Source organism: Amphibalanus amphitrite, unplaced genomic scaffold (genome assembly GCF_019059575.1).
Source record: "Amphibalanus amphitrite isolate SeventyFive unplaced genomic scaffold, NRLGWU_Aamphi_draft 000118F_arrow, whole genome shotgun sequence".
In the NCBI taxonomy this organism is placed as follows: Eukaryota; Metazoa; Arthropoda; class Thecostraca; order Balanomorpha; family Balanidae; genus Amphibalanus; species Amphibalanus amphitrite.
The window spans coordinates 929,758-941,332 of NW_024881613.1; the positions used below are offsets into that span (position 1 = coordinate 929,758).

The 11,575-nt window shown below is 58.6% G+C and overlaps 1 protein-coding gene across 3 annotated transcripts in view; it reads left to right on the forward strand.

The window, feature by feature from the left end:
• Nucleotides 1-10,792, forward strand: part of LOC122381340 (F-box only protein 11-like) — a 33,714-nt gene extending 22,922 nt beyond the window's left edge. For 2 of the 3 annotated variants that reach the window (XM_043365383.1, XM_043365382.1), the window contains 2 exons: nt 8,101-8,308; nt 8,991-10,792. In XM_043365383.1, coding sequence (XP_043221318.1) covers nt 8,101-8,308; nt 8,991-9,126 — 344 coding nt within the window. In that variant the 3' untranslated portion in view covers nt 9,127-10,792. The remainder of the gene's footprint in view (nt 1-8,100; nt 8,309-8,990) is intronic. The other variant, XR_006256519.1, reaches the window with a different exon arrangement.
• The last annotated feature ends 783 nt before the right edge of the window (nt 10,793-11,575 follow it).

Below are 11,575 nucleotides of genomic sequence, written 5' to 3' on the forward strand. Positions count from 1 at the left end.
ATGGTAGCAGTGAGGGTCAGTCAAAAGTTGCGCGAGCGGAGTCGACCTTAAAAAAAAAGACTGTTGTTGGCATGTGTTTATGGCGCGGCAGCTGGTAGTTGGCGGTGTTTCGCGTGGTGTGGCATCACTGGCGGATCCGGGGGGGGGTAGCACGGGAGCCTGAGGTGCCCCTGACAGGCCCGTGGTGCCCTTGCTAGGCCTGTGGTGCCCCTGGACCCTGGCAGGCCTGTGGTGCCTCTGGCGGGCCTAGGGTGCCCCTGCTAGGCTGCTGATGCCCCTGGGACCTGACAGGACTGTGGTGCCCCTGACAAGCCTAAAGTGCCCCCAACAGGCCCGTGATGCCCCCGACAGGCCCAAGGTGCTCCTGCGACCTGCGTGATGCCGTGATGCCTGCGAGGCCGGTGGTGCCCCTGCGAGGCCGGTGGTGCCACTGCAAGGCCGGTGGTGCCACTGCAAGGCCGGTGGGGCCCCTGACAAGCCCATGGTGCCCCTGCGAGGCCGGTGGTGCCCCTGCTAGACCGGTGGTACCCCTGGCAGGCCTGTGGTGCCCCTGCTAGGCCGCTGGTGCCCCTGGGCCCTGACAGGACTGTGATGCCCCTGACAGGCCCAAGGTGCCCCTGTAAGGCCTGTGGTATCCCTACTAGGTCTCTGGTGCCCCTTTGACAGGCCCATGGTGCCCCTGCGAGGCCGGCGGCGCCCCTGGCAGGTCTCTGGTGTCCCTGACAGATCTGGGGTGCCCCTGACAAGCCTGTGGGGCCCCTCACAGGCCCGTGGTGCCCTTGCTACTTGCTAGGCCTGTGGTGCCCCTGGCGGGCTGGTGGTGCCCCTGCTAGGCCGGTGGTGCCCCTGACACGCCTGTGGTGCCCCCGGGCACCAAGGGGGGTCATGACCCATGTGGCCCCTCTTGGATCTGCCACTGATACATAATATATTGATTTGTAAAGGCGTTATGGCTTATGCAATATGCAATTGCAGGCACTTGGTATGCCTCACTTATCCCTTATTGGGGGCTCTGGCGGGCTCCTGAGGGCCCACGTCTATCTCCGGGAGCCCTTGACAGGCTCCTTTGGGTCCTTTCAGTCCACTATAGCATAAGAGGTCTCCATGCGAGTCCTATACATCTGAGGGCGTACCCTGACGTCTGAGGTACCCAACTGCAGCTCCAATGGTCTCTTACACTGGCGGATCCAGGGAGGGGGCATTTAGGGCCATGCCACCTTCCCAGTTCCCAGAGGTCTAAAGTGGCCCGTTTGCCCCCTCCCCCAAACGATAATGAAACATACTAGTAGTTCAATCAGTGCGTGGCCTAGGAACCGAGTTAGACAGGGGGTGTTTTACCACCTCCCGGCCCGCAAAGGGACCCAAGCACTGACTCGAAGCGGGTTAACTGGTCGACAAAAGCAATGGTAAGTGCTTACAAAGTAATATAAAGGCATGGGTCGGGTGGGCTACCATTTATATATTTTTCTTTCTAGAAAAAAAAATCATAGTGTCGGGCTGTGACGAAAAATAAGTGGCCTAAATCCGATGAGAAAACAGGATTTGGGGGTACCCTAGGTTTGGCTCCAGCATGAGTTGGCCCCCCCCCCCAAAAAAAAACGCAAGCCTGGATCCGCCAGTGTCTCTTGACCTTACCAGGCCCGTTCGTGAGTGGGACCTCGATCCAGCCTACAGGCATGCCAGGGAGAAAACAGCTGCACTGTCAGCTGTGAATGATGCAGCTGAACGAGGAATTGCCCTCATCGAGAAGTTCAACAACTCCATCACACGAGATGGACAAGAAGCAGCACCCATGCTCAAACTGGTCCACCGCCATCGTCAGTTGGTGGGCCGCGGGAAGAAGGCTGACCTTGCCAAGAAGGTTGTTGTGCCCTCGGGGTGGGGGAAGGTTTGGACAAACCTGCGTCCGCCTCACTTGCGGTTTATTCCCCCACACACACAACAGAAAAACACATGGCACACATGGCCCTATCTCGGCCAAGGTCAAGAACGGAAGAAGCTCTAGAGGTGACTCGACACCTCTTTGTCCTTACGACCCAAAACAGTTGACAATCATAAAGAGAGGGGGTGAACAGGTTATGCGAAATAAAGGATCGAAACTGAACGAAGCCATTTCGAACCAAACATATTACTAACTAAGTGTCGATCGTAATATCAAATCATAATCACCGCAACGACCAACACTATCAACAAAGGCGTAAAACTCAACCGATAATTGCGCGTCCGCGCCAATCGGCTGCGCGGTCAGCGCCACTAAATTAGTTCCCGCCACAACACCACCCCTCTCTTTAATGGGAAACACTCCCGCTTCTTAAGCCTCCCACTATCCGCGGAAACCATTACACTCACAGCTATCAAACGTAACTTACGATGATAGCCCAATCCTAACGCTACTCGCCCGGAGTGAACCGATCTGGGCCTCTGCGACCCCGCCTGCTACGGCGGGGCCCTGGCTCACCCGCCGGGGCGGTACACTTTGGGGTTGGACAGCGGCTGTGAGCAGGACTTCTGAGTGCCGAGGAGCGGGTGCGCACTGGCGTGGGGCGGGGCTCAGGAACTGGATTAGCACCACCGCCGGGACCACCCCGCGGCGCGGCCGCGTCCTCACCTTCTGGCCGGCCGGGCACCAAGCGTCTAGCGTGGACACGCTCGCCGCTGGTGAGCCGGTAACTTACCGGGCCAGTCCTCCGGCTGATCTGCACGGCCTTCTGGCCCTCCACACGCCCACTCACCGGCTGTCGGACCCGAACCCAGTCGCCGACGCGCCAGCGCGGGGCGCCAGTCGACCCCCGGTCATATCTGGCTTTGTAGGCCGCCTGATACTTTTCGTGTCGCGCACGAAGCTCACTGCCGGTGTCCGGCGAGGAAACCTCACCTGGCACGACGTCCAGCAACGTCCGTGCCTCCCGCCCCCTCATCAGCCGGAACGGCGTCTCTCCCGTACCTGCGTGCGGGGTAGCCCGGTACTCAGTGAGGAACCGCCTCAAGTACTCCGAGCGCGGCTCCCGGGCCAGCCGGGCCGACTGGATGGCGTCTTTTACCGTCCGATTCAGACGCTCCACCATGCCGCAGGACTGCGGAGAGTATGGTGAGCTGAAAGTCTGCTTGACCCCCAGTCGGGTCAAAAAATCACGGAGTTGGGCAGACCGGAACGCTGGACCGTTGTCGGAGACCAGCTCCAACGGCAACCCCTCGCGGCTGAACACCGCCTCCAGGAAGCTGATTATAGACGCCGCCGTCGCGTCCCGACACAGCGCCACCTCTGGCCACCTGCTGAACATGTCGCACAAGACGATGCCGTACCGCTCGTGCTGGGGCCCCTGCATGGGCCCAATCACATCGATCATGAGGCGCTGCCACGGACCGTCCGGAAGAGGAATCGGCTGGAGAGGGGGCCGCTCCTGCCGCACGTGGCCGTCATGCTGCGTGCACACCTCACAGCTCCGCAGGAGGTCACGTACCTCCCTGTCCAGCCGCGGCCACCAGAACTGCGCGCGCAGGCGCTGCTTGGTCCTTGTCTCACCTTGGTGACCCTCGTGGGCGTTCCTCAGGACGCGCTCACGCAGCGCCGCCGGCACAACCAGTCGCTCGCCACGGAAAAGCAGCGGTCCGAGCTGGGACAGTTCGTCTCTCACCTGGTAAAAACCAGTCGCCCGAGGATCGACATCCCTCTGGCGAGGCCACCGTCCGGCGAGGTACCCCCGGATCACGTCCAGACACTCGTCTGACGCCGAGGCGTCCCGCAGCTCCTCCTCCGTGACTGCTGCTGCTAACGACAGAGCCGCGATCTGGATAGAATCATCATCAGGCCACCAGGTCTCGGCGACCGGCAGACAGGACAGGCCGTCCGCCACTCCGTTCCGCTCCGACCTGACGTACTCGACGTCGAACGCAAACTCCAGCAGCCGGGCCTCCCACCTCGCGACTCGCCGGCCGACGCGGTTGGAGCCCTTGACACCGAAAATGGTGCAGAGAGCCTGGTGATCGGTTCGAAGGGTGAATCGCCGACCCCACAGGTAGTGGCGAAACTTCTCGACGGCCCATACACATGCCAGCGCCTCCTTCTCCACTACCGAGTAGTTGCGTTCGGCCGCCGAGAAAGACTTCGAGGCGTACGCAACGACCCTGGGCTGACCCGAGGCGTCCATTTGCGTCACGCACGCACCGCAGCCGACGTCACTGGCGTCAGTGGAGAGCACCGTTCGTAGCTCCGTGCTGAACATGCACAGTGCTGGTGCTTCGCTTATCGCGTCCTTGACGCGGCGGACCGCGCTGGACAGCGCCGCCGTCCACTCGAACTGGTCCGCCCGGAGCGCGGCCCTCAGCGGCTCTACTACGTCCGAGAACCGTGGCAGAAACCGCGCATGATACCCTACGGCACCGAGGAATGCGCGCAGGCTCTTTTCGTCCCGCGGCTCGGCCGCCTCCAATAACGGCCTGATCCGCTCCCGGTCGATGCGGACACCCGCTGACGAGACCAGATATCCCAGAAAGGAGAGCTCGCTCTGATTCGTCACGCTCTTGGGCCAGTTGACCCGCACCTTGTGGGCATCGAAACGCCGCAGCACTTCCCTCAGACGGGCGTCGTGCTCGGCCTGGGACGGCGCGTGGACCAGGATGTCGTCCAGGTATACCTCCACGCCTGGCACCCCCTCCAGCATGGACGCCATCACTCTCTGGAAGCACGGCCCGGCGCTCGCGAGGCCGAAGTTGACGCGCCGGAACCGGTAGAGTCCCTTATGACTTATAAAAGTCGTTAGGTCTCTGCTGTCAGGATGGAGCTCCAGCTGGTGATATGCATCCTTTAAGTCCAGCCTGGAAAAGACCTGAGATCCACTCAGGCGGTCAAGGACATCTTCGATCCTGGGGAGCGGGTAGCCATCCGTAATCACAGCTTTGTTGACCCGCCTCATGTCTACACACAGGCGGATGGACCTATCCCGCTTCCTTCCCACCACAAGAGGAGAGACCCAGGTAGATGCACTGACTTTTTCAATTATCCCTTGCTCCTCCAGCTCCTTGAGCCTGGCACTCACCTCGTCCAGCACTGCCAAGGGCAGCCTCCGCAGGGGCTGGCGCACTGGCGCCACCCCTGGGTCGATGGTCACCCGGTGCTGGTAGCCCAGGATGGCTGGCTGCTCTCCTGACGGAGAAGCAGGTCCAGTCGGAGAGGCAGGTTCGGACGGTGAGGCAGGTTGACCGGCGTGAGGGCTGGCAGGTTCGGCTGGCCCGACGGGCGAAGGGACTGGGCTGGCATGACAGGACGGGTCTGTGGACACAGAGCATACACTGTCACCAATGATGCACACTTTGAACAGTTTCATCATGTCCAGGCCCATCAGAGCACGACCATGTGGCACAACATACACAGTTACATCATGACACTCCCCCCTGCATGACACATTTACACTTTTTACCCCTAACACATCTAACACACTCCCCCCATATGAGCACAGGCGGTCTGCTGCTGGCTCAAGGGCACCAGGCGCCAGGTGTCTGGGGAGGAGGGACACTGGGGAGCCAGAGTCTACCGTGAACACGACCTCCCTCCCCTCCACCTGGGCTGTCAGAGTCATTGGTGATGCCCCGATTGCCAGCACTTGAACACTGGACACCACTCGCTTCTGGACACAGTGCTGGGCAAAGTGATTCACTTTCCCACATTTGGAGCACTTCACATTGACAGCAGGGCAACACTGGTCCCCTCGCCTGTGTCCAGCACGCCCGCACCCCCAGCACAGGCTACTGCTACTCCCTGCCGGCCTCTGCTGCTGAGGCTGTTGCTGATGAGTGGAGACCCGACCAGCAGCACGGGTCCTGGCCCCACCACGCTGAGGCCGCCGACGCTGCTGCTGCTGCTGCTGGACAGCCTGAACAGGAACTGGAGCAGCTGGTGCCTCCATCACCCGAGCCTCACGTTCAGCCGACTCAAGTGTGTCACTGATGGTGAGGGTGCGCTCCAAAGTCAGGTCAGAGCCCTCCATAAGAAGTCTCTGTCGCAACTTGGAAGAGTTAGTACGCTCGATGACCTGGTCCCTTATGAACTCGTCGGTTCTGTCACCATATTCACAGGAGCTGGCCAGCTGGCGCAGTATCGACACCCACTGCTGGACTGTTTCCTCAGTTTGCTGCACCCGGCTCCTGAAACGGTAACGCTCCACACACACATTCTGGCGAGGAGCGAACTGGGCCTCCAGGCGCCGCCTGGTGAAGGCGTACTGGTCCTCGCCTTCCTGCTTGACAGCAGCTGGGAGGGACTCGAAAATTCGCTGCCCCTCCGCCCCCAGGCACGTGAGAAGGATGGCCTCCTTGCGCGCAGCTGAAAATGAGCCGCCGCCCACGGCCACCAGGAAGTTATCGAACATCCTTATCCACCGCGGCCAGGCCGTACCGGGCTCGGCGCCGGCCGCCGGCAAAAACGGCGCAGGGGCCACCGAAAAATCCATTGCCGACAGTTATCACGGCCGCGTAAAAACTTACGCCTCGTCGCCACTTGTTGTGCCCTCGGGGTGGGGGAAGGTTTGGACAAACCTGCGTCCGCCTCACTTGCGGTTTATTCCCCCACACACACAACAGAAAAACACATGGCACACATGGCCCTATCTCGGCCAAGGTCAAGAACGGAAGAAGCTCTAGAGGTGACTCGACACCTCTTTGTCCTTACGACCCAAAACAGTTGACAATCATAAAGAGAGGGGGTGAACAGGTTATGCGAAATAAAGGATCGAAACTGAACGAAGCCATTTCGAACCAAACATATTACTAACTAAGTGTCGATCGTAATATCAAATCATAATCACCGCAACGACCAACACTATCAACAAAGGCGTAAAACTCAACCGATAATTGCGCGTCCGCGCCAATCGGCTGCGCGGTCAGCGCCACTAAATTAGTTCCCGCCACAACAAAGGTGTTCTGAGTTTCTGTTAGGCCTAGGCAAGTAATTGGTGGCAGAGAAGTGACTCACTTTGCATTCAGTTGTGATCCAGTTCACTAATTATCAGTATACAGTAGAGAATTCGCAACAACCCAGAACAACATGAAGCGTTATGGCGCGACCCCTAAACCTGACTCAATCGTTCTCATTTTTTCTTGGTTTCATGTTCTGTTGTTAGGGACTCAAGGGAACATGTGTCTCTACGGTTTCAATGGCGTTGGTACTTTTAGGACAGGCTAGTGCATGCTTTGTAAAGCATAGGAAAGGCTTAAGTCTTGAGAGGCGCGGATGCTATGGAATTAATTGGTATTGGTATAATTATCGGACCACTTAGTAACAGAGAAACTACGGTCATGTGTATAAGTAATCGTCCACCTTCCATAATCCTTTCTCCTCTATCTCTCTGCCTCTGTCGCTACTCGGAGCACTCCGTGCCCCAGTAACTCAGAGTACGACACGGTGAACCGATCGCTCGGCGCCATACCGGCCGGCCGGCTGTTCCGGCATCTCAAGGCCGCCGGCCGGCGCGCCCGAGCGGCTGGGAGCCGGTAGACCGGTGCGACCGCCGACCGGACCGTTTGTATCGCGCCGGGTGGTGGATGACGGCAGCGGACGTCCGCGCGCTGGGGGTGGAGGGGGAGCGGGGCCCCTTCCCCGGCAGTCACCAACAGTCATTGCTAGTCACTAACTGGAAGCTGTTTCGGGTCGGATGATGTGTTTGCTATTTGTGCTTCGGTTGTGACGAAGCTCTAATATCTGTTATGGCAGCTGATCTCGGATAAGTCGGTCTCGTGTTCAGCTGAACCTGATAGCCTATCTCGAGGTAGCACAGGTATCTCAGATTCCGGCAGCATATTACGATCCTATCGCTGATCCTCTTCTCTTATCCTCTCCCATCCCATTCGTGGGTTCTTTGTCACCTAGTTACAGTATCGTTGTGAGTGGGATATTCCACCAGTTGATTCGTATTAGGGAAGGTCAGACCGCGCTGACGTCACCGGCTTCCGACATCAGATCGGCTCCAATATCACCGTGATAGTATCAGATGACGTCATCAGTTGCAGAACCTCGGAGGTGACGCTTTAACCCGGCTAGACCGTGACGTTATAACGCGACAGGCGCTAGTTATGCTCACCAACATATCCCGGACATTTGACCCACAGGCAACAAGATCTTCGACAACCAGGATATGGTGGAAAAGGCCATCGAGGCCGGCCAGTGTCTGTACAAGATTTCCAGCAACACGTCGTTCCCCATGCACGACTTCTACCGGTGCAAGACGTGCAACACCACGGAAAAGAACGCCATCTGCGTCAACTGTATCAAAATCTGCCACGCCGGCCACAGCGTCGAGTACATTCGGCATGATCGGTGAGTGCCCCGCGCGGGGGAGGGGCTTTTCAGGTAAGGAGGGAATGGCGATGCGGGGGAGGCTAGGTGAGGTGGGTCAGGGGACATAATGAGGATAGGTTAGTTGCATGGATTGACGTGTGCGTGTTTTGCCGTTGTTTGTATCGAGTTTGATGTTAGCTTTAGTTGTTAGTCGGGTGGTTTTCGGACCAGTTTTCAGGTCGCTGCACCGGTTTATATGAAGTGAGGTTTCTTATATTTTTGATCATGCACCGTTATAGAAGAATAGATATTAGATATTCTGCTCCAGGCCCATTCGATCTGGGAGTGTGGTAATGACATTTTTCTTCACTTCCCTAATTGCTCTTCTCCAGTGAACTGTGTTTGATTTGGCCCACCAATTGTAAGTAGTCGCTCACTGTTTTGGTGTTGAGATGCGGATTACTTCTACATCATTGGTTGAGGGTTATTATATCCGGTTGATGTGCCTTGGGATGTCGCGCTCATGGTACCCACTCGGTATTCCTAGCATGTATGTACGTAAAGCTGATGCGAAAATTCCCGTCTTACATCACGTATCGGCAGTGTGAGAAAAGGTCCTCGCAGGAAGCGGCAGAAGTTGCGTGGCCCTAGTGATGGTATATCAAGTGTCCTGGAACCCTGGCACTGGTGAGCGTGACTGACGTGTGACCCGGTGCGGCAGGTTCTTCTGCGACTGCGGCGCGCGCGGCCTGCGCAACCCCTGCCAGCTGCAGGGCGAGCCCACCCAGGACTCGGACACGCTCTACGACTCGGCGCAGCCCAGCGAGTCGCATACGCTGAAATACAACGACAACTAGCCGGCAGAGCCCAGTGATACACAACAAATATGGCACTATTGTATATTATAGTCGGCTGGCCGGCCGGCGCGCGACGCCAGCGCCGCGCTGCGGCGGGTGTCCGAAACTGTCGTTCGCCCGGTGGCTACCAGGGGCTCCCGGTCGATCGTGAGCTACTGCAGTGTCGCCGCGCGGCGGCAGAGACTTCTAGGTTTTTGAATCGGAGGACAGCAGTGAGAGCCGCGGTGAGCGCCGGCGCCGCCCCAGTGAGAGAGCAGTGAGATGGTGAGAGGACGTGTCCGCCGGACAGGGCTTCCAGATGACCCAGACGCGGCGAGGTCTCAGAGACTCGTGCGGGCGGCCCCGCGGGGTGCCTGGACCCGGCGCCGGCCCGGCGGCCGCTCCACCGCTGGTGATTGGCACGGACTGAACGCTGACGTGCCTCGGCGGCGGGCGCACCGCAGTGCTGCGCGGTCCGGTCCACCGGGGGACCCGCTGGCGGTCCCGGCAGTGTAACCCGGCGACTGGCGGAGCTGTGTGAGCGACTGGCCGTGTGAGCGACTGGCACTCGTGTGGCGCCCGCTGGATCCCGGTCAGATGCGGGCCGGGTCCGGAGAGGTCTGTGATTGGCGGTCCGCCGCCCCTGCCGCTGCCGCTGTCGCTGGCAGCGAGGCAGCTCTCGGCCCGGCGTGGAGCGCCGGCGGCGCGGCAGGCCCGCTGGGCCCTGTCGGAGCCCGGCGCCGCCGGCAGGAGGTGTTACACGCCGCGCTCAGCGCTGCGGCCGCGCTGATGACAATAACAGTGTTCACGTGACCCGCCGGCGTCGCGGAGAGTGAGTGGATCGGTTTTGTTGGCACCCACGAGGGCGGATCATGCTGTAGGTAATTGTTCTTATGATCTGGGGCGGTTGGACGCGAGAGGTCTGTGTTTCGTTCCTCAAAGAGATGTCGACTCGCCACCAGCGAATGGCGAAGACTGACTTATGCGACAAGTCATCGCTTTTGCGAGCGTCGCCGAATCCCGGCGCTGGCCGGCCGACATTTATATTCTTATGTGGCAAAACGTCCCGAGTTGTATGGCTCCGTGCATAGAACTTACATTTTCATTGTGAGAACAGTTTATTGCGTGCTTTGCCAGTCTTGTCCCGTAAATGCCGGCAATGAGTTTTCACGGCTGCTTTGGAGCGAAAATTGGTCGTAGTGCGTTTTTCTGTGTTGCCGGGGAGTTTCTGTCGGGCCCGAACCGGTCCCCAGTGGCGCGGCGGTCGCGGACATGACACCGGGGGCGGGTCCGCCGGGGACTGGGTGTCCCCGCCCCCGCCCCCGCCCCCGCCCGGCGCCCGGCGCCCGCCTGTGTTGGTGTTGCTCGTGTCTCCGTATGATGTGCGTGCCCGTGGTGACACCAGTGAAACGTAACTCTCCTCTCTCTCTCCCCGCACCTCTGTCTGTCCCCGTCACTCCTGCCCTCACCCCTCTCTCCCTCTCTGCTTTCTCCCTTCTGACCCCCGTTTTCGGCCGTTCGCCTGTGTGGGTCGCGGACTGGGCTGCAGGCTCGGAGCGACGGCACACGACGCCCCACGCCCTGCACAGCGGAGTAGATGGGTGGGGGATACTAACTCGATGTGAGTGAGAGAGTGTGTAATGCAACTGCTATCGATATCGGTACGAAATATAAATCTTTAAGTGCGCGCCGTCTCTGCGGCGGGATGCGGTGGGGGAACTGTATTTCTGATAGTCTTCTTTGTACTTTTTTCTGACCTGCTGGTCTGTTTTGCGATATGCAATAGTGTTGAAACATTTTCAGATGGTATTTGTGCAACTCGTTCGCTTGCGCCTGCAAGTGCCGTCAAAGATGACTGATGCGAGCGGATATAGCCGAAGAACTGGGCGTCGATGACCTCCACAATCCGCCCTTGAGGTGCCTACTGCCTGCCCTGATTCCTGAACCCAAGGACCAAGGACAATGGCATCGTCACAACCAGAACTCTTCGGAGAGACAAGCCACGGCTCGGGATCGCTCCTCGCACAATGCAGGTCCATACCCAACCTCAACTTTCGCCGATGACCTCTGCAGTCCCGAAGACCACATCATAACTTGAGATTTATGCTTTGGTAGTAACCATTGTCACGGTGCCACCCCGTCGCTGATCTCAACAAGACATATTTTAGGCTATCAGTTTACGTTGCCACTTGCCAGTATGATTGTGCATATCTTGGGTGAATCAGAAAAGGCAAAGTGCTGAGAGCACATTTTTTCAGCTTTTAGATATCGTTAAAAGTCGTTTTGTACAAACCATGTGATTAAAGCCGCAGGATTAAAAGCCGAGCTGCGTTTTAAATCGACACGGCGACTTTTTGACAAGTCTCCCGTTCGTGCGTCGCTAGATCTGCAATGCGGCTCTGCGTCCCCTGTTTTCCGATACGGGATAAAACCCCGGGGAAGTCGTAACAGTGGCTGAGCACCTCGCGCT